The 13,826-nt window shown below is 49.0% G+C and overlaps 2 protein-coding genes across 2 annotated transcripts; both read right to left on the bottom strand.

The window, feature by feature from the left end:
- Nucleotides 1–545: 545 nt before the first annotated feature.
- On the bottom strand, nt 546–2,669 carry LOC139205224 (tripartite motif-containing protein 16-like). Its single transcript, XM_070835376.1, has one exon. The coding sequence runs from the start codon at nt 2,637–2,639 to the stop codon at nt 957–959; it is 1,683 nt and encodes a 560-aa protein (XP_070691477.1). The 5' UTR covers nt 2,640–2,669; the 3' UTR covers nt 546–956.
- A 2,808-nt stretch (nt 2,670–5,477) lies between these two features.
- On the bottom strand, nt 5,478–12,268 carry LOC139204778 (zinc finger protein 420-like). Its single transcript, XM_070834775.1, has 8 exons — nt 12,205–12,268; nt 10,645–11,333; nt 9,877–10,155; nt 8,301–8,439; nt 7,663–7,964; nt 6,783–6,848; nt 6,503–6,674; nt 5,478–6,088 (listed from the first exon to the last, which is right to left on the bottom strand). The coding sequence occupies exons 1-8, from the start codon at nt 12,266–12,268 to the stop codon at nt 5,478–5,480; spliced, it is 2,322 nt and encodes a 773-aa protein (XP_070690876.1).
- Between the last annotated feature and the right edge of the window lie 1,558 nt (nt 12,269–13,826).

Below are 13,826 nucleotides of genomic sequence, written 5' to 3'. Positions count from 1 at the left end.
AAGTGGCTCTGACCTTCACATGGACAGGAAGTGGCTCTGACCTTCACATGGACAGGAAGTGGCTCTGACCTTCACATGGACAGGAAGTGGCTCTGACCTTCACATGGACAGGAAGTGGCTCTGACCTTCACATGGACAGGAAGTGGCGTCAACAAACTCTGAAGTCGCCGCTGGCTGATGAGTTTGTGACTGTAGCAGCAAATAAACTCAAGTTTTTGTGTTGATGCTACAATTAAACACTTTCTGATCTGGGCAACGGAGCAGGTTTTAAATTTAGTTTCCTTTTTTTTTTCTAAAATTCATCAAATGAGAAAGAGCTGAAAGGAGAATGTGATGTTTCATGATCAACAAATCGAGCCTCTTAATGTCGACGATTCTAGAAATAGATCCATAACGTTTGTGAGGAAACTCTCTCTGTCCTGTATCTCTCACATCCTAATCACTTCAGTGAACGTTAAACCTGTGGAGGGTGTGTGTGTGTGTGTGTGTGTGTGTGTGTGTGTGTGTGTGTGTGTGTGTGTGTGTGTCAGGACTCATCAAAGCAGTTTGTCAATAAATCCTCTTTATTGATCAAGTGCACAAACAGCAGTGAATTAGCAGAAGAAGCCAGAATATCAGAACTCATCATTTCAACACGCTGTGCTGTAAATCTGACTGAAAGCTGCGTTTCTGATTGTGGAGCTCCTGATTATTATTTTGACACGTAGCACGACTTGATTTGAATCTGTGCTCTTCTGTCGATAATCAATCATCTCCTTATTGACTGTGATCTGGATAATGACCATAAATACTGGAACAGAGGAAGGAGCCTGCAGACACTCACATATTTACAGAGACACACCACAGGACGCCAAAGTCCCGCCCATCCTGTTTGATTGACAGGCCACAGAAAGAAGCTGATGGAGACAAAAGCATCTGAAGCAGAGTTTAACCCTCGGTGCCTTCATGACTTCTGACTAAGTCAGTTTACAGAACTCAGCAGAGGATCCAGGACTATAGTTAATCCAGACTCCAGCGTGTAGCGGCTGAGTGAAGGAGGTCTGGACTCTGTGGAGGAGAGTCATGGTCTCAGAGACGCTGTAGAAGGACAGAACACCTGCTCTGTGGTCCAGGTACACCCCCACTCTGGAGGACCGAGGACCTGAGACGGGAGTTTTGACACTGTTGTGATAAAAGTGATAAATGTTTGGGCCACAATACAACGACCAAGATTTGTCATTGAATCCAAGTCTAGAGTCTTCTGATCCCCCGTCTCTCCTGATGCTCTTGTATGTGACGGCTACATCAAACCACCACCTCCTCCCTCTGATCTCCACCTCCCAGTAACAACGTCCAGTCAGACTCTCTCTGCTCAGGACCTGAGGCCTGTTAGTGAATCTGTCTGGATGATCAGAATAAGACTGTTGTTGTGTCACTCTTGTTACTTTTCTGTTCTCCTCAGACAATAACAGCTCTCTATGAGCTGTGTTTGGATCCAGTGTGATCTGTTGAGCATATCTTAAGAATCCAGCTCTGGTCGTGGGCTCTGGTTGAGGCAGTAAAACCTCCACCTGAGTCACAGTCAGTGAGATGTTTGTCCAGTGGTCCCTCAGAGCGTCCTGTAGTTTCTCTCTGAGCTCTGACACAGCAGCCGTCACGTCCTCAAAGTGTCTCAGAGGACGGATGTTGATGCTGGATGAGTGTGTGTCCTCTCTGAGAGCTGGCAGTGATCTGTAGCTGTGGACAAACTGGCTGTGATCCTCTGTGTGTGAGAGCTCCTCCAGCTCGGCGTCCCTCCTCTTCAGCTCCCTGATCTCCTGCTCCAGCTCCTCCTGAAGCTCTTTGACTCGACTCACTTCGGCTTCCTGCTGGGATCTGACCTGCCGCTTCAGCTCAGAGCTCCTTCTCTCCATCAGACGGATCAGCTCGCTGAACGTCTCCTCGCCGTGCTCCACTGCTTCATCGGCAGAGCTGCAGATGTCCTCCACCTCCTGCTGGAGCTCCTTCAGGTCTTTCTCTCTGTCCTGGATCCTCTGCTGGATGTTCAGGCGACTCCTCTCCAGCTCTGTCTGCCTCTCAGTCCTCTCTGCTGCAGCTGGCACTGTGTCGTGGCCTTTATGTTGGTCCAAAGAGCAGAGATAACAGATACTCTGCTGATCGGTGCGGCAGAATATCTTCATCACCTCATCGTGACGAGAGCAGATGTTCTCCTGGAGCTTCCTGGACGGCTCCACCAGCTTGTGTTTCTTTAATGCAGCCACTTCATAGTGAGGCTGCAGGTGTTGCTCACAGTAAGACACCAGACAGACCAGACAGGACTTGAGGGCTTTCAGTTTCCTCCCAGTGCAGAAATCACAGGCCACATCTTCAGCTCCAGCGTAGCAGTGATCAGCAGGAGCAGCCTGGAGTCCCGTCTTCTTCAGCTCCTCCACTAAAGCTGCTAACATGGTGTTTTTCAGCAGGACAGGCCTCGGTGTGAACGTCTGCCTGCACTGAGGGCAGCTGTACATCCTCTTCTCATCCTCTCCATCCCAGTGGGCTCTAATACAGCTCATGCAGTAGTTGTGACCACAGGGAATCGTCACCGGATCCTTCAGTGGATCCAGACAGATCGAACAGGAGAAGGTTTCACGGTCCAGCTGGACTCCTTTCTGCGCCATTTCACCTCTCAGTGACTCAACGACTGTCTGAGTTTCACTTCCTCAGAAATGAAAGCTGATGTGAGCAGCATGTGATCCTGCAGTGGGCGAGGCCTGCTGGTTCCTCCCATCCTCACACTGGAGATCTGACCAGGGGCATGTGAGGGCAGAGATCTAGGATCTCTGGCTCTTTGAAGGGAGCCGTTCAAACGACTGACTCATTGTTATATTTCTTTATTTATTAGAAGTCAACCAGGGGAAACTAGTTTTCATCAAGGAAACAATCACTGGCAGCAGTTGTAAAATAAGATTTGGTTCAGAATAATTCAAACTTCTACATATTTGTTCTGAAATATTGATCATAACTTCATTTGGCTTGTGTTTTCAGTGGAATCGTTCCATAAGATGGTGCCGTACCAACATGCTCTGACAGTGAGGTCACTGTTTTTCACCTAAAAAACTTTGTGGCACAATAAAAACTACACAGGCTGCAGATAACTTCCATGCTGAATAACTTTAGTGTGAAATCTTCCACACATGAACATTTTAACTGTGGAATCACATGAATCAGCTCCAATCCTGATCAGCTGCTCTCTCCTCATCCAGAGTCATTTGAAACACTGGATGAGGGAACGAGGACCTCGGCAAGTCGGATGTGACGCCATCGACAGGTGCCCACGCAGGTGAGTTTCCCCTCTGATCGGTCACAGACATGACAGTGAGTTGAACACACGGCTAAATGTCACCGCGGTCGTTTTAAACAGGGTCTCTGTTGGTGAGGATACGTCGTCCTGAATGTTCGGACAAAGAAGCGCCAGGCGGGTTAAACTCTGAGTAAAGCAGCTTTGAATATTTTCACAGCTACAATCACATGATGAACTTCTCCCTGTTGCATTAGAGACACTTAAGATGTGTAGCAGAGCCGGAGCCGGAAACATGATGACTTCCAGTGATTTCTACTGTAGGTACCATACTTAGCTCCCATAGGGACCTTTCTTTACCTGCTGTTGGCCGTCCCTCCCTTTGATCAGCACACTTGGTCCTATTTTAGTCTGAAGCCTTGTTTCCTGATCTGGTCCCATTTTCCCCGTTAAGGTTTTGTTACTGCGTCCAGTGATGGAGATGTTATATTAACTGAAAGCACATTAAATAACAGCACCAGGAGTTTATCCACCTTTGTTTATTTGGGGCTTTTATTTAAGACCCAATCTGTTCAGTCAGACATCAACAAACACATTTGAGTTGTCAAATCAGTGAAGTCTCAGTTTGCGGTGAAGCTGTTGGAGCATCAGACGGAGACTCCGAATCAGACCGAGACTCACCCAGACCTGTCGTGGCGTCCAGCTAGCCGGCGGCGCTAAAGCTAAAGCTGCTCTGAGTGTGTTTGGTACCAGGATGTGGTCCAGCAGCAGGTAGAGGGTCTGATCCTTCATCAGGGGACCAGGAGTCTGGGATCCTTCATCAGGGGACCAGGAGTCTGTGATCCTTCATCAGAGGACCAGGAGTCTGGGATGCTTCATCAGAGGACCAGGAGTCTGTGATCACACACAGCAGCTCAGAGAACATCAGGGGCGTTAGCACGGGGACGTAGCAGCGTTAGCTCGCTAGCTAGCAGCTCTGACACCAGACTGAATGGTTCTTTACCGTCTTCACCACAAACTGAGACTTTAACATCAGCTTTAAACTGACGATCATCATGAGAGAGATTCAGGGATCCATTCAAACAGGATCTAAAGTGTGTCAGTCATTTCTCTCTCACCGTCAAACAGTTTTTCTGAAATAAGGCGGTCGACAGGAAGGGGCGGGGCTTCACCTCTCTGTACATAAGCTAAGTGGTACTTTGGTTCTGCTGCAGGACCGCAGTGATCCGCTCAGTGATCCGCTCAGTGATCCGCTCAGTGGCAGAAGGACGGCCTCAACAACGCAGAGCGTCTTTGGGTTCAACTGTAGGAAGTGTCCTGGAGCAAGGCACCGAACCCCCACGTCCTGCAGGGCCGGGCCGACCTCTGACCTTCACATGGACAGGAAGTGGCTCTGACCTTCACATGGACAGGAAGTGGCTCTGACCTTCACATGGACAGGAAGTGGCTCTGACCTTCACATGGACAGGAAGTGGCGTCAACAAACTCTGAAGTCGCCGCTGGCTGATGAGTTTATTTGCTGCTACAGTCACAAACACAAGTTTTTGTGTTGATGCTACAATTAAACACTTTCTGATCCGGTCCATCGCCGAAAACCTCCAGTGACATCACTCGTCCCCCCGGTTGGCTGCTGAGGTCAAAGGTCTCCGTCCACCTTATTTTTTTTAATGGAAATTCAGACGCAGCCAGTTTACATGTTCTTTGTGCAAACCTTAAATCCCAAAAAGGAATGTTTGTTTCCATCTGTGATGCTTTTACAGTGACAGTGAAGTCATTTGATAAATCCTTCCCTAAAGCTAATATTAGAGCGAGCGCTAGCTAACACGGCTATCGTTAGCTTAGCGTAGCATGTTCAGGGCCAACTGACCAAAATAATACACTAACCAGGCATATTTCCTACTATTAACAATAAAACCTGGAGTAACTGGTTGCTGTTCTCTGCAACAGGAGACGAAAAAGAAACATGGATGTGAAGGATGGAGTAAAAAAATTAAATTGTATGTATTAAATAATTATGGTATAACAGCATTATACAGTGTATCAGGTATTATTGCATGTTCTCTGTGAGCTCCGTGAAGTCTGGATGTAAATTCAGTTAGAATATTTTACTGTTACCAGTGTTCCCTGCCATCCTGACCTAACTTTACTGTCCTGCTTTCACCCACTAAAATGACAGACACTCTAAAATAAGGTGGATAGAGACCGCTGGTCCTCAGCTTCACACCTCTGAGGTGGTATCGCCGTCTCTCGCTTCGGCTCGCGGCATCAGCGACAGCGGCGAGTTCGGCGACTCGTGTTTCTTCATGTGGTTGCGGAAGATCCTGGCGCCGCTCAGGTTCTTCTTGCAGATGTGGCAGAAGTAGGGCCGGGCGTCGGAGTGCACGTCCACGTGGTAGGTGAGCTCCAGGGCGCGGCTGAAGCTCTTGCTGCACAGCGGACACTGGTAGCGGACTCCCGAGTGCGTCAGCTGGTGGCTCTTGAGCGAGCTCTGCTGCTTGAAGGTCTTCTGGCAGACGGAGCACTGGTAGGGCCGGGCGTCGGTGTGCAGCCGCTGGTGTCGCCGCAGGGCGCTGGAGAAGGTGAAGCTCTTGCCGCAGTGGGCGCAGGTGTAGGGTTTCTCCCCGGTGTGGATCCTCTGGTGCTCCGTCATGTGGACCTGCTGGGTGAAGCTCTTCCTGCAGGTGGGACACTGGAACGGACGCTCGCCTGAGTGGATCCTCAGGTGCTTCTGCAGCGCCGACGCTTTGAAACAGTCTCGGCCACAGACGGGACAGCTGTGCCTCCTTTTTCCGCCGCCGTCTGCGTGAATCTCTGTGCGGCCATCTTGTTCTGCCAGAGGACAGTGACAGGAAGAAATCCTTCATCATTCAACATACTTGAATTGTTAGTTACAGAACCCCCCCGAGCCTGGGTCTGCTCCAGGAGTTTTTAGTGCCACTGCTGCCTAATCTAACATCTGATGCTGCTCATGTGGGGATTTGTTGGGTCTCTGAATGAAAGAGTTTGGTCTGAGCTGCTCTTTATGGGAAGAGTGTTGAGATGACGCTGTTGTGAACTGCTGCTGTATAAATATAGATGGATATCTAAGGTTTTCTCCTCATCATTTTACTGCTGTAAAGTCTCTTTCACTTCAGTAAATCTTAATGTTTTCCTTGAGCTAACAAAAAAAAAAGCCCCCCAGCTCAGGAGAACTTAAAGACATTTTCTTTGTCTTTGCTTGTGTTATTAAAGCTGATGAGGTACCGTGGAGCGCCGGCGTCCAGTCCTCTTCCTCTCCGTCAGAGTTTATCAAACAGCCAACGTCTCCCCCCTCGGCCTCTCCTCCGCCGCCGCCGTCCTGGTCGCCATGGTTACCAGGTAGGGGTCTGGGCGCTGTGGTGAGGGACTCGGCGGTGGTGGAAAGGTCTTCTGAGTCCTGGACACATCATCAAGACATACCAGCCTCACCTCAAGGTCCGTTTAGTGGCTCACCTGGAGCTTTCAACCAGATCACGTCACGATGATGACGACTAACGGTTCATACCTGCTCATTGAGACCTTCCTCCTCCTCCTCCTCCTCCTCCTCCATCTTCATGGTGAACCAGAACTCCTGAAACAGACAGAACAGACTGTGAACTGTAAGCTAATGTTAGCTAAGTCGCTAACCTGTATGGGAAATGACAGCAGTAAGCTAATAGGCTAACAGCTGAGGTGAATGAGTAATAGTTTACGTAGCGCTCCGACATGTCTCTGTTTATGCAACGCTAAGTGAACAGCAGGCGAGGTAGACTGGAGATCTTTTCCAAATCAGAGCAAACTGCTGGTACAGCAGGAGGTTTTGAATTCAGCCCGCAGGTGTGTGTGTGCAGAGAGCGATATAACGGCTGTTTGTGGTTAAACCAAAAGGATCTTCCAGGTCTCTCTCATTTCAGAAAGCCAGAAGTTGCTGTTCTGCTGCTGCCTCGATTGGTTCATTTGTTTGAGTTATTGTGTGACTTTGGTGTGTTAAAGGGTTCGTTTGGATCCAATACAATGTTGAAGCAACATACAACAACACAAACAAACTAATTTGTCAAAGCAGCAGCAGAGCAGCAGCTCCTGTGTCCTGTTCTCTAAAATCCCTGTTTTTGTGAATGTAGTCTGGTGTGTGTGCTGTTTGTGGTTAAACCAAAAGGATCTTCCAGGTCTCTCTCTGTAGGGATCCTTTCCATGATGCTGTCACACACTTAGAATAACACTCTGAGCCTGTCAGTGGATCAAACGAGCTCTGTCAGTGGTCCTACTTTGCAGCCCATTCTCAGCTACTGGTATTGTTTAAATCTGTCCTGACAGAAGCCGTTGTGTTTACACCGCTGTGTGACTGTGATTTCATCTAAACAGGAAACTGTGTTTGTCACCTGCAGTGCGGTCCTGAGGACTCTCACCTTGTCTGCGGGGTCGGCGATGAGTCCGTCCCTGATGTGGATCCTCATGTGTTTGCGGAGCAGGCAGGGCCTCAGGAAGCTCTTGGGGCAGATGCTGCAGGGGTGAGGCTTGTTGGCCATGTGGGTCTTCTCGTGAGCCCTCAGGCTGCTCGTGGTGGTGAAGGCCTTCACGCACACCGAGCAGCGGTGCGGCTTCTCCGCCGCGTGGATCTTGAGGTGCTCTTTGAGCCTGGACGGCCTCGGGTAGCTCTTCCCGCAGACGGAGCAGCTGTGGAGCTTCTGCAGGCTGCCGGGATCTCCATCTACACACAAACACAGGAAGTGATCTACAGCCAGCAGTTTGTTTTCATCAGGCACAAAACATCCTTAATTTTCAGAAGATTGTAATTCAGGTGTTCTGAGAGAAACCAGACTTCTGCACCTCCTCCTCCTCCTCCTCCTCCTCCTCCTCCTCCTCCTCATGAGGGGATTCTTGAATCCTTCCTTTTGACCCGTTCCCTGTCTCCTAACTATAGACGTTGGTCCTGACCTGCTCCGGAAGAAGGATGTTCCATGTAGTTTTTTGTTTTAATGGAGAAAGTCAATGGAAGTGTGACTGAGCTCCTGCTCCTGTTTGTAAAGAAGCTCTGTTCTCTCACCGGTCAGTGAATGCTCCGTTTCTTCTTCATCACCATCATCACCATCATCATCATCATCTTGGTTCTTGAGCTCCTGCAGCCCGCTCTGGTCGCCGTCACCGCCGGTCTCCGCAGGAGCCGCCGCCACAGTGTCTGGTGTCTGGAACAAAGCAGCAGTGAGATCATTTTAAATCTGTTCTTGAGCCCAAACAGAGAAAATGTAACTTCTGCACTTGTGTCGAGTCAGGAACTCAATTATGGGCACGTGAAAAGGGTCTAAAGTTTGCCATAACTGTGTCTGTTCACTGGAGACACCTGAGGGTCTGACTAATACCTGGAACAATCATCACCATCCCGTCAGGTCCTTATGGAACGGAAACGTTGTTCACTGCTCCAGGAAATACGAAGGGTCGAGATATTTCTAGTCCCTCAGCTCATAGATCCCTTTGGCTCAGCTGTTAGCCACAAAGCTAACGTTATGCTAGCCACAAAGCTAACGTTATGCTAGCCACAAAGCTAACCCTATGCTAGCATGATTCACTGTAAATAACTCTGTTGACGGTTGACAAACAGAAAATATAATTTCACAGCATCTTTAATAACAGTAGCAGCTAACCAGCTGTGTCACTCACAGGTGGTCATGTGACCTGTCACCAACAGACCAATGGTCATGTGACCTGTCACCAACAGACCAATGGTCATGTGTAACGCTGCCGACGGCCTGTGAGATGATCTCGACTGTGGTATAAACTCTGAGTGAGGATCAGTCTACTTGGAGGTAAGTTTGCTTGTTAAGGTGTTGCAGGAAATTCTCAAGAGGCTTTGACTGCCTCCCCGTTGCCGTGGTTACTCATTTCCATTAATTCATTAATTCAGAACTGTCATTGGTCATTTGACGTGACACCAGGACTGCATTAGAGATTTTCATTATCAATAATTTTGTAGATTGATCAATTAGTTAGTTTATTGGCCCATAAAATGTCTCAAGATACCTGATGTGACCCTGGTGTGTTAAAACAAGAGCTCCTTTTCCACCACAGGAACCTTTCTCATTTACCCAGATTTAGAAAAACCTCCACCAAAATTACCTGGAAAAACTTTCCCTCAACCCCAAACTTTCTCTGAAAAGTTCCTCATAGCGAAGAGGAACTTTTACCCAGAATCCTTGAGGGGCGGGGCTGTGCGCTGACTGGTCGTTCTGCAGGTGTTTAAGCCGGCGAGGCAGCAAACTGGTTGATTTCACTTGGTTTGTGTTTTGATGGTTTGGAAAATGGAGCAGAAGAAGAGAAGCTAGAAGCAGACGGACGACGAGTCTGTGGAGGATAAATGTAGGACACACCTGAGGTGGAAACACAAACCTCACAGACCACCAGGAAGTCTTTTACCAGGTCAACACATTCCTGGAAATGTTGGTGGAAAAGGGCTTATGACAGAGGCCACGTGACGTCCTCAGGTGTCTTCAGCAGGTCAAAACTCAGAGATATTCAGTAGGAAGCACATTTTTAGCATTTCAGCTTGAAAAGAAGACTAAATTGTTTCGTCTCTATTGTGACGCCTCATCACGATCACCTGTCGGTGGTGACGGTGTTCTCCTCACCTGGCCGTCGGCGTCGGCTCGCCCCCTGCTGTGGATCTCCTGGTGCTTCCTGAACACTCTCTGCATGGAGAATCTCTTCTTGCAGACGTGGCACTGGAACGGCCTCTCACCCGTGTGGGACCTGACGTGCTCCTTCAGCCGCGACGCTCGCGTGAAGCCTCGGCCGCAGACGTCGCACACGAGCTGCAGCGCCCTCTGGTGGAGCTGCTCGTGCTGCTGCAGCTTCTCGCCGGTGGAGAAATCTTTGTGGCACAGGAAGCAGCGATGAGGCGCCCCCCCCTGATGGTGAGGACAGATCACAGTGCAATCATTTGATTTAATTAAAAAAAAAAAAACGTGTGTTTAGTGAGATGAAGCAGCGAAACACAGGACAAATACAGCACACACACCAGACTACATTCACTAAAACAGGGATTTTAGAGCTGCTGCTCTGCTGCTGCCTTAATTGGCAGTGTTAGATTGGTTATGTTGGTTAGATTGGTTGTGTTTTTGTGTGACTTTGGGGTTTTAAATGGGGGTTAGTTTGGATCAAGGCTTATATGCAAGTTCAGTGATTGAAGCAGAGGTGGACCAGAAACTCCTGTGTGCTGTGAGGTAAAATGACTGTTTTTGTCAATGGAGTCTGGTAGCTTGGTAGACATCAGCACTGCCATCCTTTGTTGTGACAGGACAAAAAAGTGAAAACCCCCTTTTTGGCAGTAGATGTGTACTTTGTGTTAAGTAACTCATCAAACTCAAACAGGATTGATTCCTACGAGGATCCCTCACCTCGCCGGCTGCAGCTCCAGCTTGGCCCTCGTGTGTTTCCTCTGCATGTTTCTGCAGGTGTTTCCTCAGCAGGCCTGGCCGGTTGAAGCTCTTGCAGCACAGCGAGCAGCGGTGAGGCTTCTGTCCCGTGTGGAGCCTCACGTGATCCCTGAAGGACGACGGCGTGGAGAAAACCTTCTCGCAGAAGGAGCAGGAGTAGAGGCTCCCCTCGGTGTGGCTCCTGTGGTGATCGGTGAGGCCCGTCCTGGAGGCGAAGCGCTTGGGGCACAGCGGGCAGGAGAAGGGCCTCTCTCCGGTGTGCGTCCGTTCGTGCTGGACGAGATGCCGCCGCTGAATGAAGCCGCGGCCGCACACCGAGCAGTGGTGGGGCTTCTCGGCGGCGTGGCGCAGCCGGTGCCTCCGCAGGCAGCCCAGCTGGGCGTAGCTGACCCCACAGTCTGGGCAGGAGTACGGCTTCTCACCGGTGTGGACCCGCTGGTGCACCACCACGTTTATCTTCTTCGTGAAGCGCTTCCCGCACACGGAGCAGCTGTGCGGTTTGTCACCAGAGTGCGTGGCCATGTGGTCCGCCAGCCGGGACGGGCGGGAAAACTCTCGGCCACATACCGAACATCTGTGGCGGTGTTTGGACGGACGGCTGCTTTGTTTCGACGCAGGTTCTTCTGGTGCGTCAGGGACAGTCCCCCCTCCTGCAGGGAACCAAACTGACGTTAACATCTATCAACAAATAATTACCCATAATTCAGAATTATTAGCTGTGTCATCCTGGGGATTCCTCTCCTCCTCTTCCTCTGAGGGGCAGACACTCAGCAGCCAGCTAGCTTAGCTTAGCATAAAGACTGGAACCAGGTGGAAACCGCTAGCCTGACTGAAGACCCACCTTCACAAAAACTGAAGTGTAAAAACACCAACGTGGGGCCTTTTGGGGGGGTTATGAGTCGATTAACTGATTAGAAAACTAACCAGCAACTAGTCTGATAACTGAGTAGTTTGATAAATGTTTGATAAATGTGATAATTCTTAGTTCACCTACATCAACATTTGCAGCTTTTCTTGGTTTCATGTTGAAATAAATTGAATAATTTGGTCACTTTGGGCTCTCGGATGTTGTGATGAACATTTTTTTTAAATGATTTATTGACAAAATGATGAAGGCAGATGCTGTTTCAAACCCCAGTGTCAGAAGTCATCAATACCATTTACTCCTGGTTGTGAAGAAGAGATTTTACGTTTAATGAAAGCTGCCTTTTATATTTGGATTTGACTGAACCGAACCGAAACATGCGAGTTCACCGAGTTTAGAGATAAACTTTAGTAACGGTGTCACGTGGGATTTGAACCCTGCTCTCCTTGATGATGGAGCCTATAACTGAACCATTCAGCCACCATTCAGGTACGGGATTTATCTAAAATAAATAAATAAATCTACAGATTAATCGATGACAAAACTATCTGCTGGATGCGGCCTGAGTGCCAGGCTGTTTCCTCCACCTGTTGTTTGGGTGTGAAACTGTGTTTAAGGTTAAAAGCGTGGACGAAGTCACAGCAGTGGATCCCGACCTTCAGCAGGAAGCCGCCGACGGTCCTCTCCTCTTTGTTCTGCTTCCACTTCCACTCCATTCATCTCCTCATCCTCTGCTCCTCCTGGAGGTGGGAGGGTCTCCTCAGTTAGACAGCGTCCACCGGCCGGGTCCTTTGGTTTTAGAAACATGGCAGAGTTATACTCTCCGGTCAACAGTCACATGAAACCAGCTTCACTTCAGTTTGAGTTCTCCCAAAGCACCCTGGGAAAACATCGTCATGGTGACACAGGAAAGAGACGAACACAAACTGAGCTGTTGATGGGAAACAAGTGGTTTGACAACATTTATTCAAAAAAAAAAGTCTCGTCTTTAGATCCACTTTGTTGGTTTTACCAGAGCTTTCAGCAGCATCTTGTGGCCTTCATCAGTAACTGGAGATGCTTGGTTGTCATGGAGACAAATTCAGGTGTCAGAAGTATGGAGGTTTGGTCCGAGGCTAACAGGTGACTGAAGAGGAGGGCGATGACTATGACTGTGGAAAACCACAAGATGTGACTGAAAGCTCTGGATAAGCCTAAAGGGTGGACCTTGGGTTAATACTTCCTGTAAAAGTTTCATCTGAAATGTTGCAGCTGTGATTTCCCTTCGTTTGAGGCCTGCCCCAAACCAGGAAACACTGAACCAGCACACAGGATGGATGATTGATCACTGATCGATGATGGATAATCTTACTGGTTTTAATGGAAACCTGGCAAGAAACGTGGTTGCTAAGCAACGTGGCAGCTGGAAGAGGGGTACCTGTTAATTACTCTGACTGCGTTTTATATCAAGGTGTCACATCAACCACCTGTTATCACATAATCATTCATTAATTTCCGATAGCTCGCGCGTCGTAATCGATGTGTTTATGCAGCGGTTCAGCCAATCAGAGAAGAGCAGCTACTTTCCCTTTGAAGCTAACAGTTAAGCTAGCTTGCTAACTGTAAACTACAGTGTTAGCGTTAACCGAAACATGTCAACACGCACCGTCACCGGAGGTCCCCGGAGCAGGTCGTCCGGCACGAAGCGGCCCAGAGTCACGGGCTGAGAGTGAAACTCCCCGGGAGCAGACGTCTGCTTTGACTTTGGCTCACCGCTGCGTTAGCCGTGCGTGCTAGCTCCGATGCGGGCGTCATACAGCGTAGCAGGGTCCTGGGTGGCTGCCTCACAGAAACGCTGGTGAGCGACATTAGATGCTAAATTAGTCTGAGTTTTAGGAGAAATGTTTATATTATGAACCCGCCGGAGGAAAGAAGAACGGCGCCCCGGCCTGTCCGGTGACTGCGTGTCGATGTCAGGGGCAGATAAAGTGGCCAAAACACAACTTTATTCCGACATCAAGCAGGTGAATTCAACATAAAAATCAAACATGGCGCACACGTCTTCTTCGCTCGGCAGGTGCTCGCTGTACCGCTCAGTGCTGCCGCTGCTGGCCGGAAGAGGAACTGCAACAACCCGGAAGTATACCGGAAGTGTGTGCCTTTCTTTCCTATTTTAGAGGTTTCTAATAATTTAATACATGTTTTCTATGCTCTTTTAACACAGCCACGGTTTCTATGGATTAAACATTAAGTGTGTATGAGTGTGCGTCACTTTAATGAAAAAAAAAAGTGGTTGTAT

Source organism: Pempheris klunzingeri, chromosome 8, assembly GCF_042242105.1.
Source record: "Pempheris klunzingeri isolate RE-2024b chromosome 8, fPemKlu1.hap1, whole genome shotgun sequence".
Taxonomy (NCBI): Eukaryota; Metazoa; Chordata; class Actinopteri; order Acropomatiformes; family Pempheridae; genus Pempheris; species Pempheris klunzingeri.
The sequence above is the reverse complement of the archived record's forward strand: the minus strand, read 5'-3'. Positions and strand labels throughout refer to the sequence as shown.